General features: G+C 45.3%; 1 protein-coding gene across 4 annotated transcripts in view; it reads left to right on the plus strand.

The window, feature by feature from the left end:
• Positions 1 to 18,745, plus strand: part of CHCHD6 (coiled-coil-helix-coiled-coil-helix domain containing 6) — a 145,437-nt gene that overhangs the window by 89,428 nt on the left and 37,264 nt on the right. For 3 of the 4 annotated variants that reach the window (XM_025196850.1, XM_006017777.2, XM_025196851.1), the window contains one exon: positions 11,587 to 11,722. The exons of the other annotated variant lie outside the window; for it this stretch is intronic. In XM_025196850.1, the coding sequence (XP_025052635.1) occupies positions 11,587 to 11,722 (136 nt within the window). The remainder of the gene's footprint in view (positions 1 to 11,586; positions 11,723 to 18,745) is intronic. 4 annotated transcript variants of the gene reach the window in all.

Here is an 18,745-nt window from a genome sequence, read left to right on the forward strand (position 1 = left end):
CCCCGGTAGGTCTGTGGGGTGAGCAGGGGGGGGCAGATTCAGTCAGAGGGAGAGAGAATTATTTGGGGGTGCGTGTTCCAAGCAGGTAAGTCCCGCCCGGCTGGGGCCCTGCTCAACTTACCCCTGCTCCTGCCTCCGTGGCACTGCCCCTCTGCAGAGTCCTCGATCTAGCCTCTGCCCCTTCTGTCCCCCACGGACTGACCTGCTGGGCTGGGGCACATGCACTTGGCTCCCCACCCCAGCCGGATCTACCATAAGAGACTCTGAAATCTACTGGTGGTTCAAGATCCACTTGTTGGTGACCACTGCTGTAGGTGGTAGAACAGCTGCAATAGCAGGGGAGTGTCAGGGGCCCTAACAGGCAGCCCAGGCTGGGCTAATTGCCTCTTTGGGGCCACACTTGCCTAGGGGCTGTGATTTGGCAGCTGTGCCTCAGCTACTGATCCAGTTGGTCACTGTTTGGGTGTCTCTATTGGTTGCTGGAAAAGCAGCCTCCCCCTTTAGTTCTCCCTATGGCACGGGCTGCCAGCCAGCCAGCAGTTCTACCCTGAAGGCCTGCTTTGGTAAGCCTCTCTGATCCCAGTTTTCTGGTTCCTGAGACTGCTTCACTCTGTTCCTAGACTCTGGCTTTCTGGAAATTGCCCTCAGATCTGATAAGAGTCTCTGACTCTTGACTTGCCTAACTTTGGCTTTGGCCCCGGGAATACCCCAACTTCAGTTCTGACTTTGGCTTATACTGACCTTGGCACTGGCTTTTGATTCTGAGCCTTGACTCAGGCTGGATTTGGTTTCTGATTCATATACCCTTGTGATTTGGCTCCTGCACTCCCCCAGTGGCCTAACCCACTAGGTTAGACCACCTATGATCTGGTCCTAATAGGGAGGAGGTGTCCAACCTTCATGACGTGCATAAGGGCTTTCGTATTGGCATTAATATGGAAGTTGTTTAGCTGCTCTGCTTCCGAGTAGTGTTTTGAAATCCCTAGATTGATGGACTAAGGGACATAGGCAGAGTGGACTCTGATCGGGAGACATCTCTGTACCACTGAAAGCTAATGTTAAAAGGCAACTGCAGCTGACAGTTTCCAATGCAGTTACATACATCTGGCTGGCAGATCAAGTTTTCAGGATGGCACAGGCACTTCATCATAAAGAGCGGAAGTGAAAATGGAACCGGAGCACTGTCACGCTTGGTTTGGGGATTATGCGGTGAGAAAGCAATTGGGCAGGAGCAAGAACTCTTCAGGTTTCAGGGTATTTCAGAACTCATCTGGGTAGAAGTTACTAGTCTGCTGTGAAGTGAGGAACTTCTTCAGCCTTCACTTCCCTCCTTTGGGAAGCTGCCCTGAATATTGATTCATGACATCCATTTGGCCTACAGCAAATGCCTGTAGTTGCCTTTCTGCGCATGTCCTGTGCTGGGGGTGGCTGCAAGGGGTTGAGTTTTGAAGCCCAGGTTATTGGGAGAAGCTTTCCAAAAAAGAGTGGTGAATTAAAGATGTCAGAAGCAATAATGCCTGAGAAACCACTTGTTACAAGTGAATTAATGACTTGTTTGCTAATTAGCAGCCTGAGGCAAAGCTGAGGTAACACTCCTAACAATCTGGTCATTAATTCAGTAACAACTGATTTCAAGGGCACTGTTGCTATTTTGAACAGTAATTGTATTCATGCTTCTGAATTATATGCTCTGTGAGAGATGCTTATATTTATTACTGAAAGTCAGATTTGTCCCTTGGAGCAAGGGTGGGGTGATGGGAGGGAACAATGTCAGTAGTACTAAAGAGAATGTGAGGGGGCAAGTACTGATGGACTGGAGGTCAGAGCTAATACTTCACCGTATGCCCATTGAATCCCATTCTTTTAGGAGATAACGGGTACGGCACAATATCTGTATGCTACTTCTGGTGGTGCTGTCCCCAGAAACAGCCTTCCATTTTGTCTCCCCAGAGATCGGTGCCAATGTGGCTAGGTGTTCTTGGCAGATAAGAGGCACTTAGTCAGGCAGCAGCTTTCCTTTCATAGCTTTGGAGCATCCTAGTCCAGTGAGCATCACACATTCATCATCCATTATGGAATTAGATTATTTTTTTTCCAGATAAACCCCGGTACAACCAATATTCTTCTGCTGCACTTGGTTTGAAGTCCTCTGGGCCCCATTGACACTGAAACCTTGGGAACCTAACCTCACCTAGGCCCCCTGGAGATGGGAAGTGTGAATCAATATTTATCTGCTGCAACTTCCAGGGGTCCTGAAAGCCTTTCCTGCCTGCCTGGGGCACGTTTTGCAGCCACAGGCCCACACTGATTTGGCAGACCTTCTTAGTGTGTCCGGGGTGGTCTGTCTAAGTGCTCTTTCCTTGGAGAGAACTTTTCAGCAGCTTGCTCATATGGCTGGAACTCGCTCTGTCACTAGCAGCCGAAGGAGAAAGAGCCTGAAGTCGTCATTGGTCCCTTTTAACTTTTGAGAGATGCCTTTGGTGTCTGTTTCAAAGCATATGCTCTTCTCTGAATTAAAAACTGTTGACCGTGTTATTTTTACAAGAATCTCTTGGATTCTTTAAAGGCATCTCGGGGCTCTGCTGCTTGCCAAGACCAAGGTATGAAGCTTTGCATTTCTCCTGCAACAGTAGCATTACCGGCACTTAAAGGAGTAGGTGTTTGGTGCTGATGCTCTTCCTGCTGGGTCAGTGCTGAACAAATTGCACAGTATCGTGCAAGGAGATGCTGTGGTGCTGAAGACATAATTTACATGAGATCTAAACTGAAGTTGTTGCTGCTTGAAAATGGTGCTATGGATTCTTGTAATAAGCTCCAGAATCCAACCTGAATTTTAATTGGTACAGCTGCATCCTTCCTCCATAAATTTCTTCTGCAGCTTCAGTCGACAATGCTCTTCTAGTGTCCTGTGAATGTACCGATGTAGCTGTTAGCTGTGCTGCCCACCCTGGAACTGTCTGCATGTCATTTGTGGGGTAATTTTTACTCTAGTAAAATGCCTCATGGCCCTTCAGGGTGAAAAGTACTGCTTGAACACTTGATGGTGGGGGTAGCTTTGCAAGGATGGCATCTCTTGTGGCAGGCTGATGGTAGTACAAGCTCTTTTCTCTGTAGGTGAAACAAAATGAACCTTCCTAACTTGTTTTGCAGGTGTAATAAATAAGCGTGGTTGTCTTTTTTTGGGGGGGAGGGGGGTTTAAATCATTCTTCTAGCTTTTTGTGTTGTAATTTCCAAACGCGCATACCAATCTAGCAGTCTCCCAGTAGCTAGCTATTCCCCAAAGCACTGCAGTGTGGATCACTGCAACCCTCACACTCCAAGGGTCAATAATACCATGGGCTTGGCAAGCTGCACATAGTCTGTTCCCAAACTGCCATGTTAACCAGGTTTTAAATGTTGTTGTTTATCTTCTTCTTTAAAAAATCTCCCTGCTCAGGTCACCTGTAGGGCTGTGTTTTATTTTGGAGGCGGTTACTGCTTTTGCTATATTGCTTTTCTGCCTTGTGGGAGCTCAGCCAGCTTCTTCTGATTCAGATAGCTCCTTCCAGCAACGGGGGTCTGACTCATTCCTTTTTGGCTTCCAGAGGCCATTTTGTTGCTAACTTTAGACTCTTCATCTTTGCTAGTCAACCTCAGGAGCATGGCATTTTTGAAAGAAATGGTGTGCAGTGTTTGTAAGCAGGAGAGCTGGTTCTGTTAACTTTTATATCTCCTGGCAAGGCATGAAACAGGCTGTAATTTTCCTTTCCTCTTCAAAACTGGCAGAGTGCCTACCATCATAACCAGTAAAGTATTTGTGTCCAAATGTACATTGGAATTGCCTGTCTGTGGAAAAAGTCTTTTTTTCTGTTGTACCATGCCACTTGCCATCTGCCATGCTGTAGACATTACTGGAGTTGCTTTGAATGCATGTGACCAAAACAGAAGAAGCCACGGTCAGAGCTGTCCAGAGGTATCCAGTGATGAAACGGGGAACAGCAAGCCACTTGTGTGGAGTGTGGCCAAGAGAACAAGAAGACAGGAGGCCGGGTGATGTAGGACCGTGCCATCCATCTCTGCAGAGAAATCCCAGTTCTGTCACTGACTCCTGCACCTCAGGCAAATTGCTTAACTTTATCACCATCAGTTTTAGCATCTGTAAAACTAGGAGAATATTTATTTCAAAGGGGGATGGAGAAGTTTAATGTGTTCTAGAGCTACGTGGTTTAAAGCTATGTAAATGGACCAGAGATTCTTGGGTATTTAACGATAGACTCTTCATTGCATTTCTGCTCCTTTAACTTCAGGTGCCCTCTTGTTGGGCAATGCCATTTTGTGCCTTCAGAGATCTGTGGGGCAGAATAGACCTTCTTGGTTGATGGGCTTCTGTGACCATAACGTGGGGGTGACAAATTGTATGCCAACAGTTTGTCATGATGTTTAGACATTTCTGTTGACTTTTTGTTCTTAGTAGCCAGGTTTTAAATGCTCTAGACTTCAGAATGACTCCTGTATAGTTGTGATGGAGAGGAAGAGAAGGATCTTGAGTAGAAAGGGCAAAGTTCATCTAAGTGCATGCAATTTGCTGTGGAGATTGGCTCTATGGCTTGCAACTTGTAATCACAGTAAGATTTGAAATTGGAAGTATATTAGTTAGTGCTTGTACAGGATCATCCAGTCCTCCAAAGTTCAACGGGCTTTACAAATGCTAATTAAGTAAATGCTTCTGTGGCATGGGTAAGAATACCTTCACCTGCTGCTGAAATGCAGTGGTCTTTGGGGTGGGATGTAGCAGCTGTTTGATGATGCAACATAGTATATGTCATAGCAGATTGGGCCGTGGTTCTCTCCAACCTTGTATCCCAGCCATCTGTAAGACTGTTCAAGCTTGATGCTTTGAGGAAGGAGCCCCATGAAGTATTTAACGTTCGTGACTATGTGAGGATAAGCAGGAATTTTTTTCTTTCTAATACCAGGATCACATAGGTGATTAGCTGTTGGTGCTGAGGCATGCGGTTTGGTTAGGTCATCTTTGTAGGGGTAAGTATAATGTTGAATTCTCACAATTAGAGGGTGAGGACCAATTAAATCTTACCCTCAGTTTTCTCTCTTTTAATTCTAGCCACGTTACTGAACTGACGGTCTGGGGCAGGTAATTCCACAGGCAGCGGAGAGGTTACAGGACTGGCTGTTGCTGCATTCAGATGCAAAAGGCCACTGGAAATTTGCTTTTTCAGCTGCTTTCTCTGTGGTGACGAGTTTATTTCTGAATGAAATAACTAGATCTGTCTTTAATTCTCTGCTGTAAATGTCAAAGATACAATAATCAGGAAAGATGTACTCTTTCTATATACTGTGTGGTGTATCCCTCCAGAAATTTTTTTCCTGATGTGTTAAAGAGAAGCCATCAGTGACAGGCAAGTACCACCAAAGGGAGAATGCAGTTTTCCAGGTCAGTTAGCCACTTATGGGGTTTTGTGCAATACTGTAAAGCAACACTGCAGTGTGAGACCAAAGTGCTAATATGCTCACTCTAAAAACAAAAAAACAAAACCAAACTTGCATTGTGCCCTGTATGCCCAAACACCCTCTTCAGCTATTATACAAGTCACCAGTGCACCTCAACCCAACCTGTCTCCTTCCTGCTGCTGTGGAGCATCTCTGCTGAAGGCAGAGCTGTGGCTGTACTGTAGCATTGGTATACCCAAGTCAGGTCGTTTTAAAGCCGTCTAGTCACAGCAGCATGGATTCAGCCCTAGCTGTCCGCCCAACTATTGTCTAAGGTTTTGCACCCCACAGTGAATTCCTTGCTGCTTTACCAGGACTGCTGCAGCTATCTGAGATAGCTACTGTCACAGCACTGTATGCACAACCTTCATCTAAGGGCACTGCCTGAGTAGATGCATTTGAATGTCCTCTAGATCCCTTCGGTCTTTATCCCAAACTCATCTTCAAGTGCAGGATAAAATCCAGCGTGAATATTTCCCTCCCTCCCCAAGTAAATGAAGCAGCTGCTTAACTTGTGGTGACACTTTTTGACTATGTCTAGGGCCACTGTAACAATTAACAATTGTACACTACTTTGCTTGGTATATATAACCAGTAGGACATTTCTCCTCTTTACTGGCCTAAAGGTCTGCCACCCCCTAAAATGTTACTACTGTCTCTCCACCCGGATGGTGCGTTTCAATTGCAAGAAAAAATAGAATATTTTTTTTTATGTGTATAGATGATTTGTTGCATTTTCAGGGTGGGAGAACATGGGAGAAAAGGAAAGTCCACAGTTCTTATTTAAACTGATGTCCAGCATGGGGAGCTCTGTCTAAGAAAGAGGAAGACAGGGTATGAAACAAAAGTTTAAAAGCTTGTAAATCTGAGGAAGATTTTGATGGGTGTGTGTACGCACGCATACAGTTTGGACAGGGACTATACTGACCTCCCTTGGCTGACTGGCTGGCTAGACATAGTGGCCATTTTTTATGCCAGTCTTTCAAACAGAATCTTTTTTTCCCCATCATTGTCTTAGTAACTGCAGCATTTACAGCTCTATTTTTTTCCTCAGTGCAACTAACTACAGGTAAGTTCAAGTTTAAATGGGGCTTAAATTCTCCAGAAGTCTCTGTACCCCAAACCAACTGGCAAATCCCCCCTCCCACCCTTCAGATGTCTGTTGGTGACCTGACAGGCTTTTCCTTTCCCCTCTAGCCCAGGGGCGGGCAGTTATTTTGGGCGGAGGGCCGCTTACTGAGTTTTGGCAAGCCATCAAGGGCCACGTGACAGGCAGCCCAGGGGCAGATAAAATTTCTGAGGGGCCCCATGGGCCGGACAGAATGGCCTGATGGGGGCTGCATTTTGCCCACCCCTGCTCTGGCCCATCCTGGAGATCAGGCTTTTTTCTCCAGATCCAGGGGGTGATTTCCACCTGTACCTCCGACTCCTCAATCAGTAATCTTCATCCAAAGAAGGCAGCAGCAATCAGTGCTTTGCTGTAGCCCATTGCTGTGCTGTTTTTTTGCATCTGGGCATCTCTGCTCATGGGGTAGGGAGCCCCAAGGATCTTGCCATTAAATTGTCCCTGCAAGAGCTGGTTTTCTGTGAGCGTGCATGCTGGGGAAGGTGCAGTGTTACTACTTGATTAATCAATAGACATTCAGTCCAGCATTCATTTACTAACCCAGAATTTATGGTGGAAATTCACTCAGCACCTTGCTTTAACCTCCCAGATGCTTGACACTTCTTCAGTAGCTTTATATCCACACAAAAAGGAATTTGCCAAGATAAATGAACGCCGCCGTTGACTGGAGCAGCCGTTACCTGCCACTGCTAACCAGCTAGGAGAGGGTTAAGGAGAAAACCTCTTCTGAGCTATTAGATTGGCCCTGACTAAGATGAATGTCTAATTCACTCCCAGCGTCCTTACTGCTGCCAGTAATAAAAAGCTTGCTTCACATATTCACCCCACTGCAGACGTTTCTCTTAAATTAAATATCAAGAGGACATATAATAGCACGATTCCACGCCAAGCCAATATTATCAGATTGATGTCAGCAGTGATAATAGAAGAAGGATAAGTTGATGAGATTTCATTTATTAAATAAAGTAAAGGGAATACACGGAGATAGAAAGGATTTGGTAACTGTGTGTCAAAATGCAGCGAGATAGCTCTCGCTTCATGCTTACCTCAAGGGACGGCAGAGAGAAAGGTACCCTTTGTTTCATTTAAGAAAACCTCTCCCTTTTTTCCAGACAAAAGCCTGATTTAGCTTACTCAGTGGGAGGGGGAGAGGAGTAACTGAAATCCTGGATTTCATGCGTGCACAGCCTTCCTTCCCATTGGACAGCAGAGAAGCAAAGGTTTGTTCCCCCTAGTCTGCGGAGAGAGGCATTGCTAACAAGTGTGTTTATTTCTAGTATTCCTTTTTTTCCCACCTGTCGACTTACCTTTTGCCCCATAAACTGAGGGAGGGGGGAACGAGTACCTGATATTGGTTTAGTCTCCCCCATTTTGGGTCCTGTTTCTCTTCCTGATGTATTGTCTGAACCTCAGGCTTCCCCCTCCAAGGGTGTTGCCCAAGCCCTTTCCCTCCTGTCCCTGTTTCGTCTCTGTAGATGAGTTCCACTTATTGGTTTCAGTAATGCTAGTGAGAATTGCAACACAAGAGGCTAAACAGGGGTGAACAGCCTAGATTTATCTGGGATAAATGCAGATTTTTTTTTTTAAAGTAAAAATTGTCTTTTCTTTTTAAAAGCACAAGAAGCCTGTGAACTTTTTGTCAAAGTCTAGATGTCCTCTATCCCTTCCTCTTTCCCCTCCCCCTGACCATACTGTTCTTGAATGTGACTCACCAAGAGCAACCCAGCCAGAGAGGTGATGATGAGAACACAACCCTTCTCAGAGTAGTTGAGTACAGCAAATAAGCTCAGGCTAGAGGGAGAAGACATTTGTCCAAGGATAGCCCTCAACCCAAGCTCCAACTTCTTCAAAGACCTCTTGCATTGGGTTACAGAGATGTTTGCAATAGGATGCCACTAGGTGCCTTAAGCTTGACTCCCTGTCCCTGAGGTTCAGACTCGCCCATGAGCAGGGCCAGTGATAGAGTAGCAGGGTAGCTCCCGTGGCTGGGGTAGGGGTGGGGAGGTGGGCTTCACGCAAAGCTTAAGTTTGAAAAACATTAGTGTGGTGCAGCAATTTGAAGCTCAATTGTCTGGGCTGGGCTGTGCATTTCCACTCTAGTCACAGCTCCCCTAGATGTAACAGGGGGATAGGGGGACCTCCAAGGCACATCCAGCCTGTGGCCCCATAATGAATCTTTACTCAGAGTAACTGGTTCAGATCTATGATCGTCACTCTCTTTCCAGACCTGCTTTGATCAGTAGTGAAATGTTAATAATCCTGTTCCTTAATTATCTGTGGGCACCTGATGGATGGGAGAGTCCACACCAATCCAAACTACGGTTTCAGTCCCTCTACAAACTTGGGAAGATATTATGAGATCAGGTGTTACACTCCATTAAAATTAAGCTTTCTGTCACCTTCCTAAGAGAGGAGAGACCCTTTAAAATGACAGCCATGTCCTGGCCTAAATGCCAGCTGCACTGATTTACTTAAATAGGTTTAGAAACCAATTTTAATTAAGTCGGTGCAGTTTGCTTGTGAAAATGCTTGTAAATTGGTTTAAGATTGTGTTATATTGATAATCAACTTAAACTAAATCAATATAATGCAAAGTCAATTATCAATATAAACCTGTTTAGTTAAATTGATGCAGCTTGCGTGTAGATGAGGGCCATGTTTTCATTTTGAAGCAGTATTACTTACCGAAGCTACAGTAAGAGGCTCATTGCGACTCTGGCTGGAAGGCAGTTGCTGGGCAAGCTCCCATCTCTTGAGGCTTTTCTGTCATGTGGTGGCAGATATCTGCATTATCAGTTCCTTTACCTTTTGGTGTCTGCCACTTTACACACATTGGCCTGCCGCTGCTTCAAGGGGAAAGGCATTGGCAGTTTCCTTAACAGCTTCTGGCTATAACTTAACTTTCTGATGCATTTCCTGAGTCCCCTGGCACATCATGGGCCAGAAGGTGCCAATCCTGCTGTACAGTTTGAACTATCAGCCTTGTCCTGTCTTCCTATTAATCATCTTCTGTGATGGCAGGTGCCAAAACAGGTACAAGTAAGGAGCCAGCAGTTAAGGACTTGCTGGCCTTCCATTTTTAGAATGGCAAAGTGAAACCCAAACATTCTGTCCTACGAGGTTACAACTTCTAGCCCATTATTCAGCTCAGATGAGTCTAAGCTAATGATTTTTGTAGCCTGTTAGATCTCCTTTCCTGCCTATTGCATGGAGTCGCAAAATACATGTTAGTTTAACATGCTGAGTTAAAAACCCAATTTAAAAAGTCTTAACTTTTCCAATGAATTGAGGGATTTGGTGGTATTTCCAAACCTGGTATTGTTTCCAAGGTCTCATGGAGTTGATTAGAATGATATTAAAATTTCAGTGATGGAACAAAATGCCAATCTTATGAGTTTCTGAAGCTCTCTGCAAGTCCTTTTCTATTCTAATTTTTGAAGGCTTTTAAAACTTTGGTAATGGATGTTCTGTAGTCTATAGAAAAATAACTAATACCTTCCCTCCTTTGAGGACCTTGCATGGAATATACCAGTACTTTTTCCTTCTAAAGACTAGTGATTTGAGGAGAGAGGGAGACCCTAAAGTCATTGACTGTGACTGATCCAACCAGCAATGTTGCTGTTCACTTTCTGCTGTGGCTGCTATGTGAGGCATGTTGTTCCTGATAAATGCTGGAGCTTTGCCCCTGAGACTTGGTGGTGTGATCAGGGCTGAAAGAGCACTTGCTGGAGCATGTCCTGGTAATGTTTTCTCAGAGAAGCAGCCCGGTCTTTGACTTTGAGAGGACAGAATGTTTTGCGCTCATTGTACCCCGCCTCCTTCACACATGCTCATCCTAAAAAAAAAAACCCCCAAAGAAACCAAACATTTGTGTAGTCTGAATTCTCCCCCTGTCCTTAAAAGCTTTCAGAGATCCTGGCTATGATCAAAAAATTCCAAGAATGCCCAGTTTTTAGTGTGTTTTGCCCAGTCGGAGACAGCACTCTCAAAGCATGGCTCAACTATGCAGAAATGTGCTGTCTCCCTGCCTTTCTCCCTGTGGAGAAAGTCGTAATGCTGCATTGGTGACACTGGTTTTGTTGCTGTGGAAACAAATATGATGTCATCACATGTGGTACAGCTTTTCTGTAGCATCAAAGTGCCCTGGGAAGAAGAGAGGTGCTCTGATTTGAGCATCAGACCTTCTGTGTAGTGACGCAGAAAACTGTAGGGAAGGGGAATGGCTCTGTGCTGTGAAAGGTTGCATCTGAGACTGGGCTGTGAACGGTTTGTCTCTCCTCTGAAGTGTGGCCTGGCAGCTATTGCCAGTTTCTGCCCTTGGTGTTTGCCTGACTCTAGCTAATCGCACTCTGTTTAGTATGTTAGTGCTACTGTTGCTGGTGATATTTTAGCATGGCCTTCCCTGTTGTCGGTACTCCTGCTGCTATGTTTATGGATAAATGGATGTTGGCTAAGAGCCAAGTAAGCCTAGAAATTGTCTACTTTTCTCTTATCACTTTGAGAATCGTGGTGCCCTTTGCAAGCGTTTAACCACTGTTAACTTTCTGGAGAGTAAGGTGGCCAATTCCACAGGGCAGTAGTCACTTTTCAGATTATTAAAGGTTCTTTCCTTGGGCTGTCTGAGGTTGCTGGTTCTACCTCCTGCTCTGCCCAAAATTCCCAGTGCGACTTGGGCAGTCATTTAATTTCTCTGTGTCTCTCCCTCATATAAAGGGGATAACACTTCCTTTCCTCAAAGGTGGGTTGTAAGCCTCATGTTTGCTGAATGCTTTGAACTTTTCAGCTGAAAGGTGCTGTCCATGGTATCGGCGCTTTCGTGGTTAATGTTCCCATTCGTTAATTGGCTTTGTGAAAACTTTTGTTGGGGAGGAGGGGGTCTGGGGCAGGCATTAACATGTGTTGGGGAATTGGTAGAGTTGCTGGAACGTGCAAGGATTACCCTCCACAATGTCGTGTTCTTGTCCCCACATAGGCGAAGGAGCACTGAACCTGTCTGTGCCGGGCTGCAGTCGGAAATCTTGAAGTGCTACCAAGCAAACAAACATGAAGTACTCAAGTGCTCGGAGCTGGCCAAAGAGTACCAGCGCTGCGTCAGTGCCGCTCGGAAGGTAACTGTGACCCCATCGCCCCCACACCCGGCTGGTCTTATTGCATGGCGTTTCCTTGTGGGGGGGGTTTCTCCAATTTGCTGTGACCTCTGAAAGCAGTGTGGCCCATGGGACCTCATGAGTGACTTGATGCAGAGCCCTAAGCTCGTCCTCGTGCCTCCCCAGATGTTGTAGAACTGTTCCATTGGACAGCTCCACATGGCACCATATTTTGGTGCTCTGCTTTGACTGGGCGCCTAAGCATCATGTCCTCTTGGGTTTCTGCTAGAATTCTCATGCATCTTTTCCCAAAGCTCTCACTTTTTCTTCTGATTCTGGAAGCTTGTAAGTGCAGCTTTTGGGTGGCAGAGTCATTTTTCCAACCATGTTGCAGGGGTTTAGGTTGTAGCCGAGTTGGTCTAAGGATATAGGCAGACAAGGTTCCTTGGGTGAATTTGATATCTTTTATTAGACCAACCCAAATGGTTGGAGAATAGTTATTAAGCAAGCTTTCGGGTTCAAAAACCCTTCGTCAGGCTGCACATGCCTCCCACATACTTTTCCTCAGCATGCCAGCAGTGGAAATTAGGCAGCATAGCTGGCTTTGCGTCACCGTGAACACATGGCCCTGAGCTTTACTCCTTGGCTGTCTCAGGCTTGGTTTTAGTTCAATGTCTAAGCTCATTATATTGCCTAATTTCTGTGCTTTGGCATTCACTGAACAGGGGGGAAGGGAGCTACTAGCAGCAGTCTCAGGCTCACCTTGGAGCCAGGTAGACATGGCCATAGAGTCTTAGTATTCTCATCAGTAAATACCGATAGCCCCAACCCTTTCTTAAATATCTATAAGAACCAATTAATACTATCCAATGCCTTTCTCTTCTATCATGTACATGTTAGTATCCTATTCTTATATGTTCCCTACATCTTAATATCCAGATGACCTGTGATAGCTGTGAAGTAAGCCAGAGATTAATCACTTGGACACATGGGTCCATGGCAAATATTCCTCTCTGAGAACAAACTTCCCTACTCCTTGCATTTCATGGGCAATGAGAGCTATTAAAAAGAAGCTCAGACCACAGGCTGTGAAAAGGGTCTGACAAGCTGTAGGTTGGCCAAGTATCTTTCCAAATTGTTTGCATGTCTATCAAACAACTGTGAACCATTTTCATTCCATCCAGGAAGAGCGCACACCAACTGCTGAAGCTTCCTTAGCCTGACGAAGGGTTTTTGAACCCGAAAGCTTGCTTAATAACTATTCTCCAACCGTTTGGGTTGGTCTAATAAAAGATATCAAATTCACACAAGGAACCTTGTCTGCCTTTTTCCAACCATGACACTTATTTTTGAATGATCCAGGTGGATATATGTCCCCAGGACGGCCTCCCAAAATTACAAAATAGGGGCTAGCTGCCTACTGTTGCTGTTTAAAGCACTCTCCTGTAATTGGCCAAGATGTTTCCTCTTGTGGAATTAGCAACATTTCTGAAAGTCATGCCATTTGGAGCTTCTATTGAATAAATTGTAGTTGCCCAGCAGCTTGCAAGGATTAGCTTGTTATTATTGAAATAAAATCAAGAGAGCAGGGGGAAAGGGACACTGTGCAGACCAGCTTCCAGTGGAAATTCACACTTTGCAGTGTGAGAACAGTCTTGGAAACAGCATTGGGTATGATATAAGGTGCCCATGAGACTTCCTGAATGTAAGGGAAAGGGAAAGACAAAAGTGTGAACTCTGCTGGGTGGGGTATAGTATGTTCAAGTATCCTTCCAGGTACAGGACCAGTCTCTCTAACTGAGCAGTTCCTTGAAGGGCATCCTGGTTGTGATGGTGTGGAGTTGGGGGCAGGACTAGGGCCTTTTAGGAAACAGTAACAGAGTTGCTTCTCCTGGGATCTTTAATGTGACAGGGACAGGCTGGGCCTTTTGAGGAGAGAGCCTCTCTTCTTTGCATTAGCATTATGAAGAGAAGCTGCATGCCTGATTTAAGTATAACATGAAACAAGCTGCCAGCCGGCTCCCAGAAGAAGCCCCGACAGAAGGAGATGGGAAAATTGTCAGGATATATTAGACCAAATGTTGTTGCAAGTCCTGGTGGAATTTTTTTTTCTTTCCTGTTTACAAAGAAGGTCTTTGTATGTCTGCAAATCAGCAAGGTTAAAGCTGCCAGGGAAAGGGCTTTTCTCTGATATCTTTAAAGTCCCCAGCTCCCAGAGCGCACGGTTTCTTTTTCTTTCTCGGCTTTAAAGGAAAGCAGGGCCTGTGCTGCCGTTGCACAATCCCGGCCCTCTGTTGCTGTGTGGAGCATGGTGCATCTCTTGCCAGCCTCCACTAGCCAATGCTTCCCTCCTTGCCTCCTGTAAATCAGGCTTGTAGCCTTTTCAGCAGAGTATATCTTTAGCAAATGCATTTACCAATACATCTTTATTGCAAGCAGTGCGGGTGGAATGTGATTACCAAAGACGACAGATTGCATTAAACTTCAGCATATTCGCAAGCTGCAGCTCCAACCCGCCTGAGAAAGGTGCTGGGAAGCTGCCAGCCCTGAGCCCCAGCCTGACATTATTAAAGAGTAAATTGGAAGCTGAATGACTGGTAACAGCAGAGGGCAGTGAAAGATCCTATTAACTTGGAGGCTGGTTGTGTTTTTTTGGCGTGTATTTGCTTTATAAACCAAATACCTGGGCTATTTTAGTTTTCCAGAGACTCATGTGAACAGTGAACCTTGCTGGAAAGTTTCCCTAGGTGTTGTGGAAATCTGTTAGGAGGAGCTGCTGATAGGGTACTGAAGCACATATTGTTCTGATTTGCTGCAGGCAACGGTAAGGTGGCAGAAAATCTTTTCTATACCTATTAGGGTGTTGAGGGGAGAGAAGCTTCTGCACAGGTGACTGAGCTGTGAGGTTAGATGCAGACATCAGAGGGGTCAGAGAACACCCAGCAAAATACAGCAGCTTCTGGGACTCTTACCACGAGTCACCTTGCTAACAGTGATTAGGTCCACTGGTTTAGCAGGTCAGAACAACCAATACTTGTTACCTCACTTATCAACTGTGTAACCATGCCATGAAGGAGTATCCCAATATTACCAAGGAAGAAAAGGCTGTGGGTCTGCTTTTTTCTTCATCAGTATCTTGTACCAAATAGCCACCAGCCTAAAGCTCTCCTACACGTTCATTACCTTCACCTGCAGAGATGCATGAAAGAAGGAAGGGAATCTCTTAATGATTCTTATACTGTCTGACTTTCCCATGCAGGAGGGCGTTGGAGCCCCCCCACCCTCACCAGGCTGGTACTGTCCAGGTGATTCCATTTCATACGCATGCTAATGTTTTGCTTTCTCTAGTGCCTTTCACCAGAGGTCTGGTGCTGAATATAGTGAAGTTTTAATATAATTGGTCTGCTCATCAAATGTTGTTTAACAAAGATAATTTATGAGAATTCCCCTTGGTGGTGACGGGAAGGAGACAATGGTACAGACTCAGAATTTCTTTGCCCCTCCTGTTTACTCAGCCTGTCTTGGCTCTTGCTTGTGTGCTAAGCCTTTGCTGGGGCCCAGTGAGCCTGTGGAAGACTCAAGGTAACAATGAACTTCTGCAAGGCTGAGATGATTCCCACAGAGTACGCAACACATGTGCTGTGTGTTGAGGAGCTGTGGGGAGAAGGCAACATGTTCTGTGTAGGTCCAAAGCTTGGACTTGTGCTGAAGCAACTGGTTGGTAGGGAGGAGAGTGAGACGGCAGCAGGGGCTTCTGGACTCTGACCCTGAGGCAGCGTTGACTGGGCCACAGTGACCTACAGTTTGTATTCAGCAGCGTGTCCTGGGCACTGTAGTATTTTGTATGAAGCTGGTGTAAGTAAAAGGAGTCCCCAGAGAGGCCTTTTGCTGGCAGGAAGAAGAATACTGTTCATCTCATAAATCATGTCGTAAGTGAAGGGGCGAATCTCCCCTTTTAGCCAGAGTAGTCAGTAAGCCACAGAGACTCCCTGGTCTGCCAGGTCATGGAACATTTGGCTCCTCTTTTCTCCTTATAGGCCAATAAGGAAGAAATTAATAGGCAGAGGTTGATGTGCAGAAGTGTAACAGGAAAGTCCCTCTACAGCAGCTTTACCCCAGAGAACAGTCTTCACCCTTATACATTTTTCTGGACAAGTGTGGTGGTTCTGGTGTATTCTCCATTGGATGCTATCTAAGGGCTTGTCTACATAGCAAGGTGAGCGTGCCCTAAGCTAGGGTGTGCATTAGCTACTCTCCATCCTGTGTTGGCAGATGTACTCTTGGTGTCTTTGAATTAGGGAAGCTTACTCCACTTAGCATATACCAAGTGTCCACCAAGGATGATCTCATGAGGTCCCTTCCAGCCCTAAACTTCTGTGAAGTCGTGTATGCTGTAAGTGTGCACCCTTGTTCATTCCCCACCAGTCTTTCTCCCGTAGACAGCCCCCTCATGCCAAGTTTAGAGTCCGAGCACAGCACCGACTCCAATAAGCCTTGGCACTCCTCTATCATGGGAGCAGTTGCATCCTGAGCCTGCTGGGACTTACTTGCAGGTAAGTAAGTACAAGCAAACCACTCTCTATTAGTCACCATGATGTCTCCTGTTTAATTTGGGGGCGTCTGTCTTTTTTGCAGGGGTCTGTTTTCATATCTCTGCAGATGTTCAGGCAGAGCATGAAATTGCTGCTTTTTAGACCTCAATAAAAGCTGGGATAATGGTCCAGCTGTGGGAGGGGCAGCTCCCATTGTGTCTCTTCAAATTGTCTGTAGTTTATTGACTGCAAGTTTCCCCAGAAGCTACTGCAGCTTGTAGACAATTAGAATTGAAAGTCGATGCTGCTATTTCCCCCAACATTTTCTCTCGTACCAACAGGGGGGCAGTGGAAATCTGGTTAATTTGTTTCTTGGAGCCCAGGTAGAGAGAGACGTGCCTTTGTGAGCAAACAGCAAAAAACCTTTATATTTTTATCAAGTCTCTGGGCACCATCCTGACTTAGACCTCCTTCCTCCCTCCCCTCTTCCCACTTCTCAAGCTTTCTGGTCTATTTTATTGCTTCTGTGCTTCCCTTTTCGATGAAGTTCTCTTTGAATATTTCCCCCTCTCCTGCTTTCCCAAAAGGAGATATATCTGAATATCACCTGCAGTTTCAATTGGTTAATTAGATGATTTTCTACCCAATTTGTTATATAAGCTACATTTATATGATGAAATCTCTCATCAGCCACCATATGAAAAAGGCATGACCCCTGGTGATGGCATAATAACTGCCAAGAGTGAGCCTCTGGCTCTTAGGCTTATTGAATTGCACCCTTTTCCTTCCTTCCAGTGCTCACAGAAGACTCCCTCCCTGCAAATGGTGTTATTCTGTACCTCAGGCTCCTGTCCCACTGTTGTTTTTCTCTTGTGATATTTTGGCTTGTCTGTAGCTTGTGGCCTGGCCACTATACTAATGGCTGAGGCATCACTCTAATGTCATTCAATAGGAACATGCCACACATCCATCTTTCTTTGTAGCTAATGTTTACGTATAGCTGTGCAAGTTCGTATTTCTCCCTCACCCTTTCCTTTCCTTCTCTGTCTTTAAACTACATTCAGAACAGCACTAAGCAGGCCATGATTCTGCATATGTAAGCATAGGCCTATAAAAGTCTCAGGGCTTGTCTACACAGGGAAGTTATGCACCTTAAGTTTGTGTGTGAATTTACAGTGCACTAGCTCTCCCTGTGGACAGTCTGAGTGCACACTTAACAAGTTAATTGTAAATTCACACCCTGGTTTATCACTTGCAGTAATTCTCAGTGTAACCAGACTCTTGCAGAAATCTGCAATTCTTCCAGATCACTGAAACCCAGTGAGGCAATTGGGTTTCACACACAACTTCATAAATTGTGTGTTCCCCTTTCCCCTTTGTGCGTGCCAGAGACCTCTGTGGGTAATCTGCTGTACATAACTTTTAATGCCATTCTCCTAAAGGCTTAGATCCTGTCTAACACATGCATCAGGGCACCCTGCCTGTGCCTGAGGCCTACCTGTAATTTGTGGGCAGTGACCCACATTATCACTAATGAGAAGGTGCAACCCGCCAAGGTGACTTTGTCCAGTGTTCCATCTTGATTGTGCATTTCCAGTCGAGCATTTTGGACCCAGGTGAGCATGGCATGCTGGGCACTGTCATCTTCAGAGGCTTGACCTCTCTCTTAACAGATTCAGCTTTAGGATGCATTGAATAATCTCATGGGCTGCATTTCAAGCACCTCTGACAGCCTAAAGATACTTTTATTCTTTCTACATAGCTGTTTCCATCTTGAAAGAGGGCAAAATGCTTTAGAAGTTATTTATACAGGTAGGACTTCCTGGATGGAATGTGTCTAAATCTAGCATATAGTGTTGGGAGAGGAAAGTGTTGGCCAGGAGTGCTGGCATGTGGGGGTCTTCTTTAGCAATCTTGCAGGGCAGGGCAGCCCTCTGTTTGTAAAGTCTAGATCAGGAGAGAGACATGCCAGTTTACTTCAGGAAACTCAGAGGACAAAAGGGAAATTCTTTCTTTTTGTATTCCAGCCTGTAGTTTCAGAGAAGTCTGTGTTTCATACCTGACACTTAAAGCACTCAGCCACATCCCCTCTGGTACTTACCTTTGCTCACCTTGCCCTCATTCAGAAACAAATGGATCTGTAAAGTTTTTTTTCTTGCTTCCTCTGTAAAATCAGTTCTGTTTTTAATCTTTTTCTCTCCCAAACTTTTATTTGTGCAAACACTGTGGTGATAACACTATCAGAGGAGTTTATGACTCAATAAATGGCCCCCACAAGGGAATCAGTGGAGAGGCCGCAAGCTGCAAGCAGCTGCTGTTTATTTAGTCATAAACACAGAGGAGAACAGCATTGGATTAACTGTACCCAGGCGTTCTCCTGGCCTATTATTTGCAAAGGTGAAAATGATCCATATTTTGTCTCTAATTATAAAGGATGAAGAGCTAGAAATGGTTACTGCTTAGACCTCAAGGCAGAAGCTCCTGGTTCCACTGAGTCCCTAGTCAGTCTATA

This window comes from Alligator sinensis, unplaced genomic scaffold (assembly GCF_000455745.1).
Source record: "Alligator sinensis unplaced genomic scaffold, ASM45574v1 scaffold839_1, whole genome shotgun sequence".
Classification (NCBI taxonomy): domain Eukaryota; kingdom Metazoa; phylum Chordata; order Crocodylia; family Alligatoridae; genus Alligator; species Alligator sinensis.